The sequence below is a fragment of the Myripristis murdjan genome, chromosome 1, assembly GCF_902150065.1.
Source record: "Myripristis murdjan chromosome 1, fMyrMur1.1, whole genome shotgun sequence".
In the NCBI taxonomy this organism is placed as follows: Eukaryota; Metazoa; Chordata; class Actinopteri; order Holocentriformes; family Holocentridae; genus Myripristis; species Myripristis murdjan.
The window spans coordinates 27,516,018-27,530,890 of NC_043980.1; the positions used below are offsets into that span (position 1 = coordinate 27,516,018).

At 41.3% G+C, this 14,873-nt stretch overlaps 2 protein-coding genes across 2 annotated transcripts; both read right to left on the reverse strand.

Annotated features, from left to right (window-relative positions):
• Positions 1-3,110: 3,110 nt before the first annotated feature.
• On the reverse strand, positions 3,111-7,109 carry tnip2 (TNFAIP3 interacting protein 2). Its single transcript, XM_030057404.1, has 6 exons — positions 6,467-7,109; positions 5,405-5,704; positions 5,145-5,219; positions 4,669-4,986; positions 4,371-4,487; positions 3,111-4,232 (listed from the first exon to the last, which is right to left on the reverse strand). The coding sequence occupies exons 1-6, from the start codon at positions 6,797-6,799 to the stop codon at positions 3,960-3,962; spliced, it is 1,416 nt and encodes a 471-aa protein (XP_029913264.1). The 5' UTR covers positions 6,800-7,109; the 3' UTR covers positions 3,111-3,959.
• Positions 7,110-10,581: 3,472 nt separating this feature from the next.
• sfrp2 (secreted frizzled-related protein 2) lies at positions 10,582-13,355 on the reverse strand. The gene is made up of 3 exons (XM_030058159.1): positions 12,812-13,355; positions 12,282-12,362; positions 10,582-11,760 (listed from the first exon to the last, which is right to left on the reverse strand). Exons 1-3 carry the CDS (start codon positions 13,308-13,310, stop codon positions 11,456-11,458), a joined length of 885 nt encoding a protein of 294 aa, XP_029914019.1. The 5' UTR covers positions 13,311-13,355; the 3' UTR covers positions 10,582-11,455.
• Between the last annotated feature and the right edge of the window lie 1,518 nt (positions 13,356-14,873).

The following is a 14,873-nucleotide window of genomic DNA, read 5'->3' on the forward strand; positions in this document are numbered from 1 at the left end:
TTTGCTCTGCTATATTTTTCCACCAAAACAAGATTTTGTTTTAACTCAAGGGCAAACATAACTAGAAGCATAAGAATGTGTTTTTGATAAATGATTGAGGTTTATCTATGATCTCTGAGCCCTCTTCTGCCACATACCAAGCTAGAAATGCTGTACATGGTTACCTATAATGGGTAAAGAAGAACACTCCTCTTCAACCTTAATTTGTAATTGATTTTTGTATCTAATCCAATAATCACATTTTCAGTTATAGCATGGTAGGGTTGCACTAGCACAGAATATGTTAGTTCTCTTTCTTACAGTGAAGAAAACAGTTAAAAAATGTACTACGTTGTCATGACAAATATTCTTCATATGTAAAATAGTGTTATACTGCACCTGATGAATAGCTTGATATGGTGTCATTTTTGATAGTCTACCCCGATCTAACCAAAGCATTATATCTAGTATAGCCTTGTGAAGGATGTCTTTTTGTTGCAGTGAAAAAAGTACAGTATTTTAGTACAGCCAGCTGAAAGCCAAATGAGTTACGTGCCAGAGGAAGTGAGTTACAGTGATGATCTCCACGGTGACTGCTTCCTCTTAACTTTTCCAAGAGCAACAGTTTCTTAAAACCAAGGGATTTCACTATGAAAAATTACCACTCTTACAAATTTGGCCCACAAGAGAAATGTGGGAAATGCACAGCACACACAAGACAAAAGGTTTTGGTTTGTGCGAGCCACCGCAGCAGATATGAGTCATGGTTTATTTCAGGTATTAATGAATGTCTGGCTGTTTGTATAGTGCGCTCACTGTCTGTCCCCAGTGATGTAATATTGGAGCTATCGAATTTAGGCAAACGGCTTACAAAACTAGGCAAGTCCAAAAAAAAAAAAAACGAAACAAACTAGGTTTATGGTTATGAGACAACATCCAAACATCACAGATTCTGTGTTTTGACCTTACAGGTTATACACCTGTTTGCCATTGCAGATACACGTGGAAATCTTCAACTTTTCCTCTTATTTAATGGTGGTTGGGTTTGATAGAAGACCATATATATATGAAGACAAATCTAATAACCAGGAAATCTAAAACCCAGGAAATACGCATGCCCTTTGTTGTCCTGGTGATGAATTAAAACACAATAGTGCTGTGGAATCTAGTGCACACAGGGCAGGGTCTGACAATGACAGGGGTGAGTGCCAATAGGATTATTAGAAGGGATAAGAGCTGCCTGTAGCTTGTAATCAGAAGGCTGATCTTTTCATTGTCAACTGCCTGGAGCGCTTCAGGATCACATACACTTCCACAGAGGGGAAACCCCCCATCTTTTCCTGGCTACACTCAACCACTGTGTTTTTGACGGCCAGCACGCAGGACGTCCGTATCAGAGAGGCTAACAAAAGCAGTCAGCATTAATACCAGCCGCCTCACCTCACCTCACATACAGCACCTTAAAATGGTCTGCTTTCTTAGTCAAAGGCTGTTTTCAAATAAACCGGAGAACGTCTCCATTTTTGGGAATTCCCTTGTGATGATGGGAAATTCCCATTCTTTTTGGATACACATGAGATTAAAGGCCAAATCTATCCATTCTGTATCTGTCTGGATAAGTGTCAGACTTAAGTTTTCCCATTCTGTGAAGTATTCGACAGCCACCTCCTGATGCTTTGAAACCTGTTCTCAACAGGAACTAGTTTACCACTATCACTTGACTTTTCTTATTAACTCATGCCTTTGTTTCGCAGAAAAGTTCCCTGACACCGGGGTGGGGATGTGTGTGACCTATTTTTTCCACTCTGCTGGGTGGGTAGTGCATTTTTGTGTGTGGATGTGTGCTCAGATATAGACCCTGTAGTAGAAGTGTAGGTGTGTGCTGGTGGGGGAGAATCCCCACCATGGCTTTTTAGGGCCTTCTGTGTGCTTTTATCAGCGCAGATGCGTCAATGGCTGTCCAATAGCAGAGCTACTACAGTTGCCCTTTAGAGATAAAATTCATTGACAGTTCCATTCATTGAATGCGGCTTTTGAGTGCTTTCATAAACTGGAGCCAGACTGGTGTGTATGCAAATGAGTAAGTGAGTTGGGAACTAATTCAGCCACAAATATCTTTCCCAATCTGCTGATGAGTAAGTGAGCATGTGATGCCCTAGGTCATTTTGAGACTTAGTGACTTGAGCACCACACTAACTTTGAAACCTCTGAACTTCTGTCTGTTTATACAGCCAGTGCCTTGACACCATTTTGTAGGGTTTCAACACTTCCTCTGCTAAAGGTAACCAGAATGTGTTACGGGGACAAAGGCGCAATGCCTCTGAAATCTTCATATAAAGAGCAGCTATTATTTTGCTTAACACATCAGTAAATAATATTTGCTTAGAAAATCAGTTTTTTTTTCTGCCTCATTGAATCTCATTTTCAGATTTGAAATAATGGCCTGACATCCAGAATCGGCCTGTTTCTTTTAATCAAACGTAAGTGGCATACTGTAGGCAAATGTGCAGCTATCTCATCAGGTAAAATGGCATAAAAGACAGAGACACAAAAAGAGCTGCTTGCTGTTTCATCTGCGTCTTCTCTATACACCGTAACTGCCTACTTCCTTTTTTACAGGGGATGTCCAGCTTCCTGTGCTTAAAACCAAACCCATGACAACTGATTCATAACCTGTTGTGCTTTATGTCAAAGTGATACTTCTAACTTCAGACTGACGCGAGAACTTTTTAGTCACCGCCTGATCCAATAGCAGTTGTTGGGGTCTGGATGTAACTCGATCTAGTGCCTCCATGGTCTTGTCAGTACCCTTGTAGTATTCACTTCAGCCACACAACAGCTGGGAATCTGGCTGTCACGGTACAGCGTGCCCATTCAGGCTATGCTGGGAAGGGGTTTTCCACTGTGCACACATACACACGTGACACCAATGGACACACACACACACACACACACACACACACACACACACACACACAAGCTAAGTAGGACCAACATTTCAGCGGTTTGTCTATGATCTATGGTTAGAGCTTGAGACCGAGGAACATAATACACCGCACAATAGCAAAACACGTATTAACACAACATAAATCATCATGTGATCAAGTGTGGATAAACAACAATCTTTTATTATAAAAATATTCTATGCAAGCTCAAGAAAAAAAAAAATAACAGGAACAGCACCCAATTTAAAAAAGCAATTTGTCAGTTCAGATGGCATCTCTACATACACTGTTTCAAATAGTGTATCGCAAAACTTTTTTTTTCTTTTTTTCCAGATGCTGTGTGTTTGACTGCTTGACCCCAAAAGCTTACCCTTACGGACAAAACATGATCCTGTTAAATGAAAATGGTGAAAAAGGCACTTTTTTTTTAATTTTTACATTGCACTGTAAGGAGTTGCCTTTTTGCGAAAAAGTACTTATGTGAAGAGAATAAATATTAATATAATACTGTGATATATTTTCATTCCATTATTAAGAATACATAATTTACAGACAAGAAACATGTAAAGCTCAATCAAAAAAAAAACCAAAAAAAACACAATAGCACCAAATTGTCAACCAGACGTCTAGATCCAGATAAGAAGCTTATGCATCACAAATCTCTACGATCAGTTTTTGGCTAAAAGTCAAAGTGCAACAGGTTTGATAATTTGATGCAAAGTTGAGGTATATGACATTCATATATTGCATTGACATCCACTTTGCCACAAGTACAACCCCTTGCCTCGCCACACAGAGCACAGCATTCAAAAGAAACTATACTTGGGCTAAGAGAGGCACGATGAAACCAGGGGAACTCTGGGATGTACAATTCTGTATCGTGATCTACAAAAACACATTACATGGACTAGTTTAAACTGTAGTCAAGTCTTTCTGAATCAAAAACGTTTCTCTGACATGTAGTGCTGTTCTTCAGTGTTCGGTTATTGTCAGCAACATTGAATTGTCTTATTATCCAAACGGGGGTTGTACCACTCACAACTTGGCGCACTCTTCGCAATGATTCAGGTACTCGGCTGCATCCCTGTCGTCGAACGTGGTGAGGCATCTCGGGCACTGTAGCTCTGACAAGCCTTGACATTCATTCCAGGCCAGGTTTGGCGTTGTTGCTGCCGCGGGTTGTTTCGGCGGCTCCACACCGGTTCTCCTCAAGTGTTCTGCAGAGTCTTTGTGCCGCCTGGAAGTGATTCTGTGTCCAATGTGGACGCGACACACAGGTGCGGCATCTCGGTTCTCTCTACTTGCACCCTGGACACAAAAAAAAAATCATGCGGTTATTACACGATTGCATCGGCCGGCAATTATGAGAAGGTGGGCTAACTGATAAAAAGAACTGAAAGTGACTGGATGCACTCTGTCCACCAAAATGAAGGGCTGTTGTCTCACCTGTTTGTGCAGCTGCTGCTGCAACTGAATAATCTCGTCCTTCAGGTCTTGGATGCGGCCCTGTGCTCTCTCTCTGTCAGCCCGCTCTGACTTAAAGTCCTCTGTGTAGATGAGAACCTGAGGAAGGATAGGCAGATTTGAGTTAGTCTCTCTGAGTCAAGAAAACTGAGTCTCTTGACTCAGTTTTTCATATTTGTCTAAGTGACTGACACAATGGATCACTATATCTTATGCGAATAAAGCTTACAAAACAAACTGCATGTGTAATTGTGAGTTAAGCGCAGAGGAAGGCACTGACCTGCTGCTCCAGTGTCTGAATCCGCTCTTGGTCTCGCCTCCTTATCTCATCCACTTCCCGGCCCAGCCTCACACACTCGCTCATCTTCTCCTCCAGCAGGCCATTCAGCCTGGAAATCTCCTGATGAAGCAATCCGCTGCTGACGGGGCCCAGACCAGACACCAAGCCTAGCCCGGCCCTGTGCTCAGGCCCCGCTGCTCCTGGACCAGAACTGGACATGATGCGGGTGCTGGTCTCCTTCAGCCTCTGACATAACCCTCGAACATATTCCTCCCTGCTGGAATCATACTTCTGCCATTTAGCATTCAGACTTTCCACCTAAAAGGAAGAGTTGAAACAGAAAGCTGGGTTAAACCTTATGAAATAGCTACATTTTCAGTATTATGCTCTCAGGGTCCAACTCAGTTATCAGATTTTCTATAGATATACAAACATAAAAATATAGCATGTGCTTTACATCATATTTATCAACTTACATATGCCACTCGCTGCTTTAGCTGATGATTCTCCTCCTGAAGTTGGCAGATCTGAGCATTGACAGACTCCGTCATCTATAATAAAATATGGAAAAACAAGTTAAAACAAGCCCATCCTCAAAAATAAATAGAAAGAAACAGCAATGCACTCTGTGTTAAGAGAACACACATGAGATTTAAACCAGTCTTCTATACATATATACATATATCTGTGTGAGCACTTAAACACAGGCAGCCACTATGGCCAAGGTGTTACCCACCTCTCTGGCTTTCTGTTGCAGTGGCATCTCCTCCACTGCTCCTCCCTTCTTCTCTCTCTCCAGCCTGGCCAGCAGCTCCTGACACACCTTTACTGTGGCACCCAGCTGGCCGCGCAGCTGATCGGCCTCCTCGGCCAGGGAGTTGCAGAGCACGGCCCTGGTGGCCTCGGCCCGGTCTCGCTCCTCCAGGGCAGAGCGCAGCCTCTGGATCTCCTGATCCTTCTCATGGTCCGGCTGACACCTGACGCTCTCCAGCTCCCTCTCCTTCTCTTTGAGCTGCACACGCACCCTCTGGATCTCCTGGAGGAGAGACGTGATTTGCCCTTGAGCATATCATATTGTTGGGAGGGGAACACTTTTTTTTCAGAGCAGGGTTGTTGTTTTTTTTCCTTCACATCACATGAAGGATATAGTCACGGAAGCCCACAGCATACCACAAAAAAAAAAAAAAAAAAAAAAGCCTACTTTTACTTTTGTTTACCTTTTCTTTCAACCATACATTTTAGGAACAGTCCTTATTCTATATGGCCTCTACACACTAATAATTGAAAATACATATTCAATAGAGAATTCAAACTCAAAAAAGACATTATACTAACCTACCCAATTCAAGTAAATGACCCTCAACAGGGGAATAAAAGAATATCACTTCAATATTCATATGAAGGCTTATAAACTTGTTATATTTTATACTGCCCATGGCAAAAAAAAAAAAAAAAAAAAAAAAAAAAAAATCATGCAGGTGTTAATAGGGTAGTAATATCCTTTTAAAACGTATTACATAACTTCTGCAGTTTTTGGGCGGTAAAGAACATTGGACATCTTAAAAGATAAAGTGAAGTTTTTTATTTTTATTTTTATTTAGCTTATCATTAAGTTGGGGCCAGTGTAAAAAATACAGTAGGCTTTGCACTCACATAGAGCAGAGTTAGTGTACTTTCCAGTGTGCAAACTTGTAATCTCAGCTTTGTTCAGCTGCCAAATGATCAAAGCTGCTGCCTTCTGCCTTTTGTGTACAAAATGTAATACCTAGTAGGGAATAAACTATGAAATCTTACTCACTTGTTGGCTGATTTCTGCCTGGCGAGATGCTTTGACCTCTGCTTCGTTTCTCTTTTGTTTCAGTTTGCAGATTTCTTTACACAAGCTCTCCAACAAAGACTTGGACGGCCCGAGGACCACAGGATCGTTATCCTCCACACCGATGCAGATCCTCTCATATCTCCCCAACTTGGCCTTTAAATCTGCAATTAAGTTGTCCTTCATGTAGATTTGCTTGTTCAAAATGTCAATCTCTTGACGCGTTTCGTGATACATCGTATTCAGCGTGTTGTAGCTCCGGATTTTGTCTTTCAGCATGTCGGTATCCATGTTTAGACAATTGACGCTATCCATTGCAAGCTTCGCAGATATGACACAAGATCAACTTTTAATAATCCAGCATTTGACGTCTCTGCTCTGGCGTTAGGTCTTCAGACATGGACCGAGCATAGCAACTGTGTTGGAGCTGTGGCGCACCAGTCTCGACGATAATATTTCCGACACTTCTGGGGATTTCCTAGGGGACTTCCCCACGTACTTTTTGAGCTTCGTCAAATTGAGCCCTGCCTGCTCTGAGCGATTCACCATCGCCCATCACTGGCAGGCGAAAGGTTTTATATTAGCACAAATGGAACAGACGCACAAACATACATATCATAAGTGCAGGCAAAACAGTCCCTGTGTTACTCAAGAGATGAAAAACTAAAAGCAGCACTGCCCTCGGTTGCCTTCACAAACTCCTTCCTCCAAGGGTCGAAGTCATAAATGCGACTCACTGTGCGTTCACGTGCTTTTGCATGGAAATAATGACAAAAGTAGGCTAGTTCCTGTAAAACAGCAGTTTCTGCGAAGAGGATAAATTGTGTATTACTTTTCCAAGGCATTTACTAACTAAATAAATACGTTTTAAAATGTAGCCGCTTGTGCGCCGCAACTTAACAATAAAAATATAGATGTGCCTCGGAATTAATCATTTGTATTAAATGACAAACAATGATTAAGCCGTAACGACACAATAGGCGACATCACTTTTCCCATCAATTGTTCACATGGTCTCCAAAGGTTCCCCTTACACGTCACATCTGGGCAACTTGGGTATTAGAGAAAATTCCCCCTTTCCCAATCATTTTGCTGGGCTGCACATCTCGCCTTAAGTCGCAATGATGGTATTTCCGACAGTGTGTGAAGGCAGCACAAGCGCAGGGTTTATGACATGAGCCTGACTCCTTGGATATGGGCTCCCAGCCGCTCCTGCATCTCAAACCTCTTCCGGAGGTTGGTTAATTTTTTTTCTTTTCATTTCTTTTCTTTTTTTGGCCCTAAGGTGTGTATCAGCTTCACAGTTTTCTGTCTTGAGTCAACTACACTGTCTTTCCAGATTTAGACAGAGCTGCGAAGTCACGGCCACGCCCATGCAAGAGCGGCGTGGAGGAGGAAGAGAAGGAGGAGGAGGAGGGGGAGGGAGATTTCATTTGAAGCTTTGAGTTAAATGTCCAAACTAATACATGAGTCGGAGGCTGCCGATAATGGTGACACGGTCCTTTCTTCTGAGGAATCGGCGCGACAGTGGCTAAGATGATGTTACTCAAATATGGTCACATCTGGAGCAATAAATTACTGCCACCAAACCTCAGCAATTACTCACTTATTTTACAGTAGGATTACAATAATACACTGCCCCAGTATTATATGCAATCTTTAGTGTCTTGTTTATATTACGTTGCCACTGTAGCCTAATAGGCTATTGCCATCCTAGTGAATTAGTTTTGCTTTAATTGTAGACAGTCCAAGAAATGAACATATGATTAGTCTCCTATTGTAATAACAATGTTCCTTGGTTCTTTTAGAAGACTATAATCAATAACGCCAGTTCACCAATCTCTCAATCAATCAATAGATCAAAATCGATAATAAATCGACTAATGCAGTCAAGTTTTCCCGATTGATTTTAGCACTCAGAGTAAAACTGCACTGATGGTGTTGTATAGTCTGAGTTATAGCATCATGCCTATGAGAAATATGGAAGAATTAATGCCTATAAAAAGAAATACCCGTGTAGCGGTAGTACTGTAAAACTAAAGAAATGAGTCGTGTTCAGAAATAAACTTAAATTTAGATCACTAAAAAAGCCTCATTGTTAAGGGATGTTGTGGTGCAGGTGGCATTTCATTAGTACAGGGGAGTTTCTTCACAGGCGGGTTAACTCCATGAGGTTATGCTTTCATTTTCAGTGCCAATCATCAGTCTTTCAAGATGGTATAGATTATATATGATGAACTATGATGAACTATTGATCATCGCGTAATTATAGTAAGAAAACAGCTCCCATCATGAGAACTCGTGTCTTCTTGGGCACAAATTGGCCCCATAGTTTTGTCACCTATAGATGTACATAATGACAGCCCATTGTAACATCACTACATAGTTTACAGGATGTAGAAATATGCACAGTTGGATTTTCCCATGATCAGATGACATAATGCTGCTGCATGACTTATAGCATACTCCTTGTTTTCCGCTGGATCCTCAGCTACACGTTTGCACTGCTTCATGAAAACATTTCGGCTGGGTGGACCTACAGCAGACATGATGTCACTGTGGTTACAATATACATTGGTGTTGTATCCACAGCCGCTGACGCTCTGCTTGATGCTTTTGGTGGTTGAGGTCGTTGCTAAACGAACTTGCGGAATGATTCATGTTGCAATAGATTTAGCAGCCCACTGCCACACTCGTGACGAACACGTTAATGTAAATAAAAGCCAAAAAAAAAAAAAAAAAAAAGTGTTTATTAATTTATTTGTTTATTTACTTACAATGGCTGTCTCAAAATTCCACGCAGGTACAGAACAGCCTTCATAGGCCTTCCCGCTCAGAAACCTCAGCAAACTGTACTAAATGTGTGTTTTGGATGAAAAGAAAAAAAAAAAAAGAAAAAAAAAATAGGATCAGTGTGACCTTTTGTGGAAAATCAGTTTTAATGATGCCACTGAATTTTTTTTCTCGGGAAATAAAAATGTGTGAAGGCATAATAGGATTGCAGCAGTTAACGAAAGCAACGATTTGAGAATAAATTGTGAGTGTACGAAAAAAAGGGAATAAAATAAAAGGGGGTGCTGTGGCGGGTGATTGCTTTAATTCCATGACCTTGTGTTGTCACTCTCTTCCAATAGATGGCGCTATTAAATTAACAATAAATTTAATTCCTACCTTTTAGTTACTTTGGACGATGGAAATAAGGCTGTTCTGGGGGTATTTATAACTGGAATGTCTGCTCACCCGAAGCTAGAAACATACAAATACATACAAATAATACAGCTGTTCAGGATAAAGCCACTCTTATGTCTGGCTTTAATTGTCTCCCGCACTGAACAAATTTCCAGAAATGTGGTCAGACTTTTTTTATTTGCCTTCAGGTTTGTGTGAGGAGCCATTTCAAACATTTAGCTGACATTTATGCTTATTTATCGCTGAAAACTTTATACAAGAATAAAACACAATATTTGATATTTACAGAGTAATACTCCCAAAAAAAAAATACTTTACATTGCACACATACACACAAAAGAGTGATTATTATTCGCGCTTACCAAGGTATGCTCATTCACTTATAATTATTACCAACAGAAAATCTGATAATTCATAACTGATATCTCATAAACCAGGACATGAAACTGTTCATGGAGAAAACACGAAACTCATCAAATGACAGGATGAAGTTGCAATCCAAAACTACATAATCAACCTTAAAATGAGATATGAATGAAGTAGAAAAATATTCCATTTATCATACTGTGTTATAAAAGTCGGCTATGCAGTGCAGTATTAAGGCTCAAGTACAAAAAAAAAAAAAAAAAAAAAAAAAAAGATTACCAAGAATATATCAAACATAATGCTGAACAGGCAGAGAATATAGCCAGCTATCTCTCATTTTTGCTTGAGAAAATGATACAAAAACACAAACATGGTCTTGTCTTTGAGCATGACACTATGTCACAAAATCACTCACCAATATGCAACTTAACATGTATCCATCTTTGTAACTGTGTCTGCAGAACAACGACAGAACTAACTTCCCAAATGGAAACAAATACTGCTTATGTATTTGCAAGACTCTCATCACTCCCCCTTAATTATCCAGCAGAGCTTTTCTGTTTCTGGTGTTTGACATGAATGCTTTTATTATGAAGTCTTATCTTAATCTGTGAGGGCCCTCTGCTTCTTGCCTCATTCTGTAATGTGGTTCATTCCTGAAGCCAATACTGGAGTACTGATAAGAGCTTGAACACTGCTGAGGGTCAAAGCAAGGAATCACTGTTGCTTTAACTTTGTTAAAACAATGAGGCATCCCTTACTAAAAAGAACAGTAATCCTGTAATTTTTTTTCAGAAGAATACCGCAAAACTTTATGTCTAATGATGCCATATGAAATAGAAAAAGCCGTGAAACACAGTAATATCATTATAAACTCACAATACACCTTTTTCACAGCAGCTGTTTTGACATGAAATAGCAGGGTAAACAGAGATGTTGCTAATGACATAAATGAAGGCTGGGCTCCTTTAGGGTCTAGCACAGCCAGGGTCCTGGTTATTGTTTATTCTGGCTCACTGGAAAGACTCAGCAATGATTCATTAGAATGGAACATTATTTTATGTCATTTGTAATACATGTGCTTACCCTGCTTTTTGTGTCATAAAGGCTTCTGTGAAAAGGGTCTATTGAGTACAACAGACAAACTCTATCCCTACAGGAATAATGTAGTTACTTATCCTAGACTGCACCTACTTATGATTTGCTGGCTTTCATTCTAGCCATCTAATCACCTGTGATGTCAAGTGAATGTAATTAACTGCAATTAACTGGAAGGTAGGATAGAGAACCAGCAGTATTTTTGGGCCTTGGAGACCAGGATTGAGAGCAAGTGGTACAGAGATAAAGGTTATGGAGGTTATGAAGGAGTCAAGTTAAAACTCATCTCTAACAGTGACATAAACAGGTGTTTTTCTTTCAGCACTGCAGCTTGCGGATGCTGCGGGAGATCCTCTTAAACTCACGCTGGCCCCTCTGCCAGCGCTTCAGCGAGGTGATGACCAGATGGCCGTCCATCTTCTGGCCCATGACCAGGTAGGCAGCGTTGATGTCGTTCATCTCCTCACAGACACACTGCAGGCCGTCCCGCAGCCACAGCACCGTCTTCCTCAGGTCGCGCTCGGTCACACCGTTCAGCTTGTAAATGGTCTTGCTCTTGGTCTCTGGCACAATCTTGGTGTCCCCGTTTATGTAGGAGATCTCCTTAACTTTGATTTTCAGAGCTTGTTGGGGGAAGATGGAAAGTAAGAAATGAACATTGTGATGCTTTTCAGAAATACTTTATATGCAGGGCCTCTTACACTTTCTAAAATGGAAGACCCTCGTCTGACAAGGGTTTGGTCAAGGGACTTATTACTCATCAGCTCGTACATATTCTGCAGAAATGTAGCGATGAGCCCACATACTTTGCTCCAAAAGGTTGTCTTTTAATTGATCATATTGATGTCATGTTTTCCTAAGTTACCCCTGCTGAGATCATTTTTGTATTTAGATATGTTTAAGCACAGAATTACACACTGTAGGTGGGGAGATAACAGTGGGGGTAGTGAAACCTCCAGTAAAAACAGTCATTACATTCTTTCATTTTGCTGCAGTCTAGTACATGAAGTAGGCGTAACAGTGTTTAACCTACTCCTCATTTTGCTGGAGAGTCCCTGGAATCCCCTTAAGGACCCCCCCTCCTGGGGTCCCTGAGTCTCACTTTGGGAACCACCAGTCTGACTAAATAAGTGGGTGGACTTACCAAAATCATTTTTGCAGAGGTTGTCAACAATTTCATTGTCATTTTCATCCCTCTCCTTGCAAGCATCACAGACTCTGGGCACTAAAACAAAGATAAGACTTCATTAATGGAAACAGTGACTGCTAAAACCAAGACAGCGGGTTTCATGTTAAACTGGCTTACAACAGAAACAGGGAGCTTATCCAGTTCACTGACACTGTTCTGTGGCCCTCTATGCATAATAAAATATACAGTGTGCACAGTGTTTCTTATAATTCCTCTTTTATTCCCATGTCATAAATTGATGAGTGCGTATGGAAAACCCATGCAGTTTACAGCACTTATTACCCACTAAGGGTTAATATAGGATACTTCATTATGGAGCTAATAAATCATTCCTCAAAATTTGGTATAAAAAGAATTTGTACCCATATATTTGGGGATTTGCTTTTACATCACATTTAAGGCTTTTTTAGACTTGAAGTACTGTCGACGCATGCAGGTTGACTTTGCAAATAAAAAAGTGAAGTGACTTGATCACAAACCCGTACTCTCTGTGGTGACTGGCACAAAGTTCTCGATGCCCGCAGGCGGGATGCACAGGTCATTGTCGAGAGGAAAGCGGCTGCAGTCCAGCATGTCCGGCCAGGGGAAACCAAAGGCGGACATCACAGGTGCGCAGCCGTGTTTGACGCTTTCGCACAGAGACCTGCACGGCTGGATGGGCTCGTCCAAATCGTCCAGACACACAGGGGCGAAAAGGGAGCAAAGGAACTTTCTGGTGTCGGGATGGCACTGCTTCTGAACCAGCGGAATCCAAGACGAAGCTTGCTGCAAAACTTCATTCATGGTTTCGTGTCCGAGCAGGTTCGGGAGGCGCATCTCGGTGTACTCTATGTCGTGGCACAGGAGGAGGTTTGCAGGTATGGGCTTGCAGTTGTTCTTTTTGTAGAATAATTCATGTTGGCCAAAATTGTACAGTCCGTGGATAGCTTCCATGCACGACGGTAATGTCATCACACATAGCACTATGAGAATAATGCCACTCATTTTTTGGAGATGTGTAAAAGTAGTAAAATATGAACTTGGGGCGTTCAGCCGCTGTTGAGCATCCGTCAGTGTGGAGAGAGCCTGCGTCTGTCAGTGGCCAGGTCCTGCTGGTACAAGAGGTTTTCTTTTGGGCATGTTTGGGAGGAGTCTGGAAGTTGTGCGTAAAGACCAGTTCTCCAGTCAGCAGCCTTGGCTTCATAGTTTCAGGTGAACCTTGAGGACAAATTACAGCCTCCCCGTCAAAGAAAACGCCCAAACGCTTGATCTCATTTGCCCTGCACTGAAATTTTTGTATTCAAATGAAACCCAGTGATATTTTATTACTACTGTTGTCCCCCCCCCCTGTCTTTCATGGATATCATAACAACTCTGCTTGACATTTTTTCCTCAGCATAGAATTCTATCATTTAGCCTAAGTGCCCAAAACAACAGAAATATATCTACCAAACCTAACCCTCAATTTACTGTTTGTGGACTAAGCAATAAATAGTTTTGAAATGTTCTCAGAAGAGGCATTTATTCGGTTCATTCCGGCATCAATTTATCATCATTAAGAGGGGTCTGCAGGTTCATACCACATGGTGAAATACTGTTTGCCCTGGTGTGAGAAACAGACCTCCACTCAACATACCCAGGGGTGAAACCAAATCCTCCCTCCTGCACTGCAGGTCTGGCTCCTATCCCCTCTCATACCCCCCTCAGCTAAAGTCTGGTCCACAGGCAGCTGAATGGTTCTTCTCAGGCTTGACCTTTGTGTTCTCCTTCACAAGAAAACGAAAAAATAAGAAAGAGTGAACATATTGCATGTAATGTTAGCCTACAGTTCAGTCAGTGGACTTAAATGGTAAAAATAAACCAATTCAATGCCCACGTTTTTCTTTTTCTTTTTTTCTGAATTACAGTTACAATTCATTTAAGGGCACAGTGTTTAAAGCTCTTTGGACTCACAATAGAGCGCCCCCTGTTGTATCACTGTCCACCCACCACTGATTTTGTTGGTGTTTTGATTTTTGAATTGAAGACATATTGCATTTAGTATCTACAGGTGCAGGTATCTCCAATAGTATGTTACAGGTAATCATTAGGATGCAAAACATGTTTTTATACTTTAACTGCTTGTAAATAGTGAATTAGAGTAGTATGCATCTGACCTTTTAGCGCTGGAAAGCCTTGATTTTCTATGTTCAAGGCAAATTCTTAACAAATTGATGTGAATACAGCCTATTTATAATGTATATGGTCACAATGAGGCTTGATGAAGGCAAAACTAGCGCTCCAATATAAAGCAAGTGTCTGTGACCACTAACCTTCACCGCCGTTAGCAGCTCAGAGGAACCATGTGTCACTGTAATAAGCATGTCAGAGCCCTGGACATCATCACTAAGTCTGCCCAGCACCATCCCACACCTGCACCATGTAATATTACTGACTTAGTCTCAATGGGTATAAAACTAATCTGAAGCTTCATACGCTGTAGAGCAGGACTGTTCAACTTCAGTGGTAAGTGGGCAGAACTGAAAATTCACTTGGGGTTTGTGGGCCACACAGAAAAATCTGTCAATG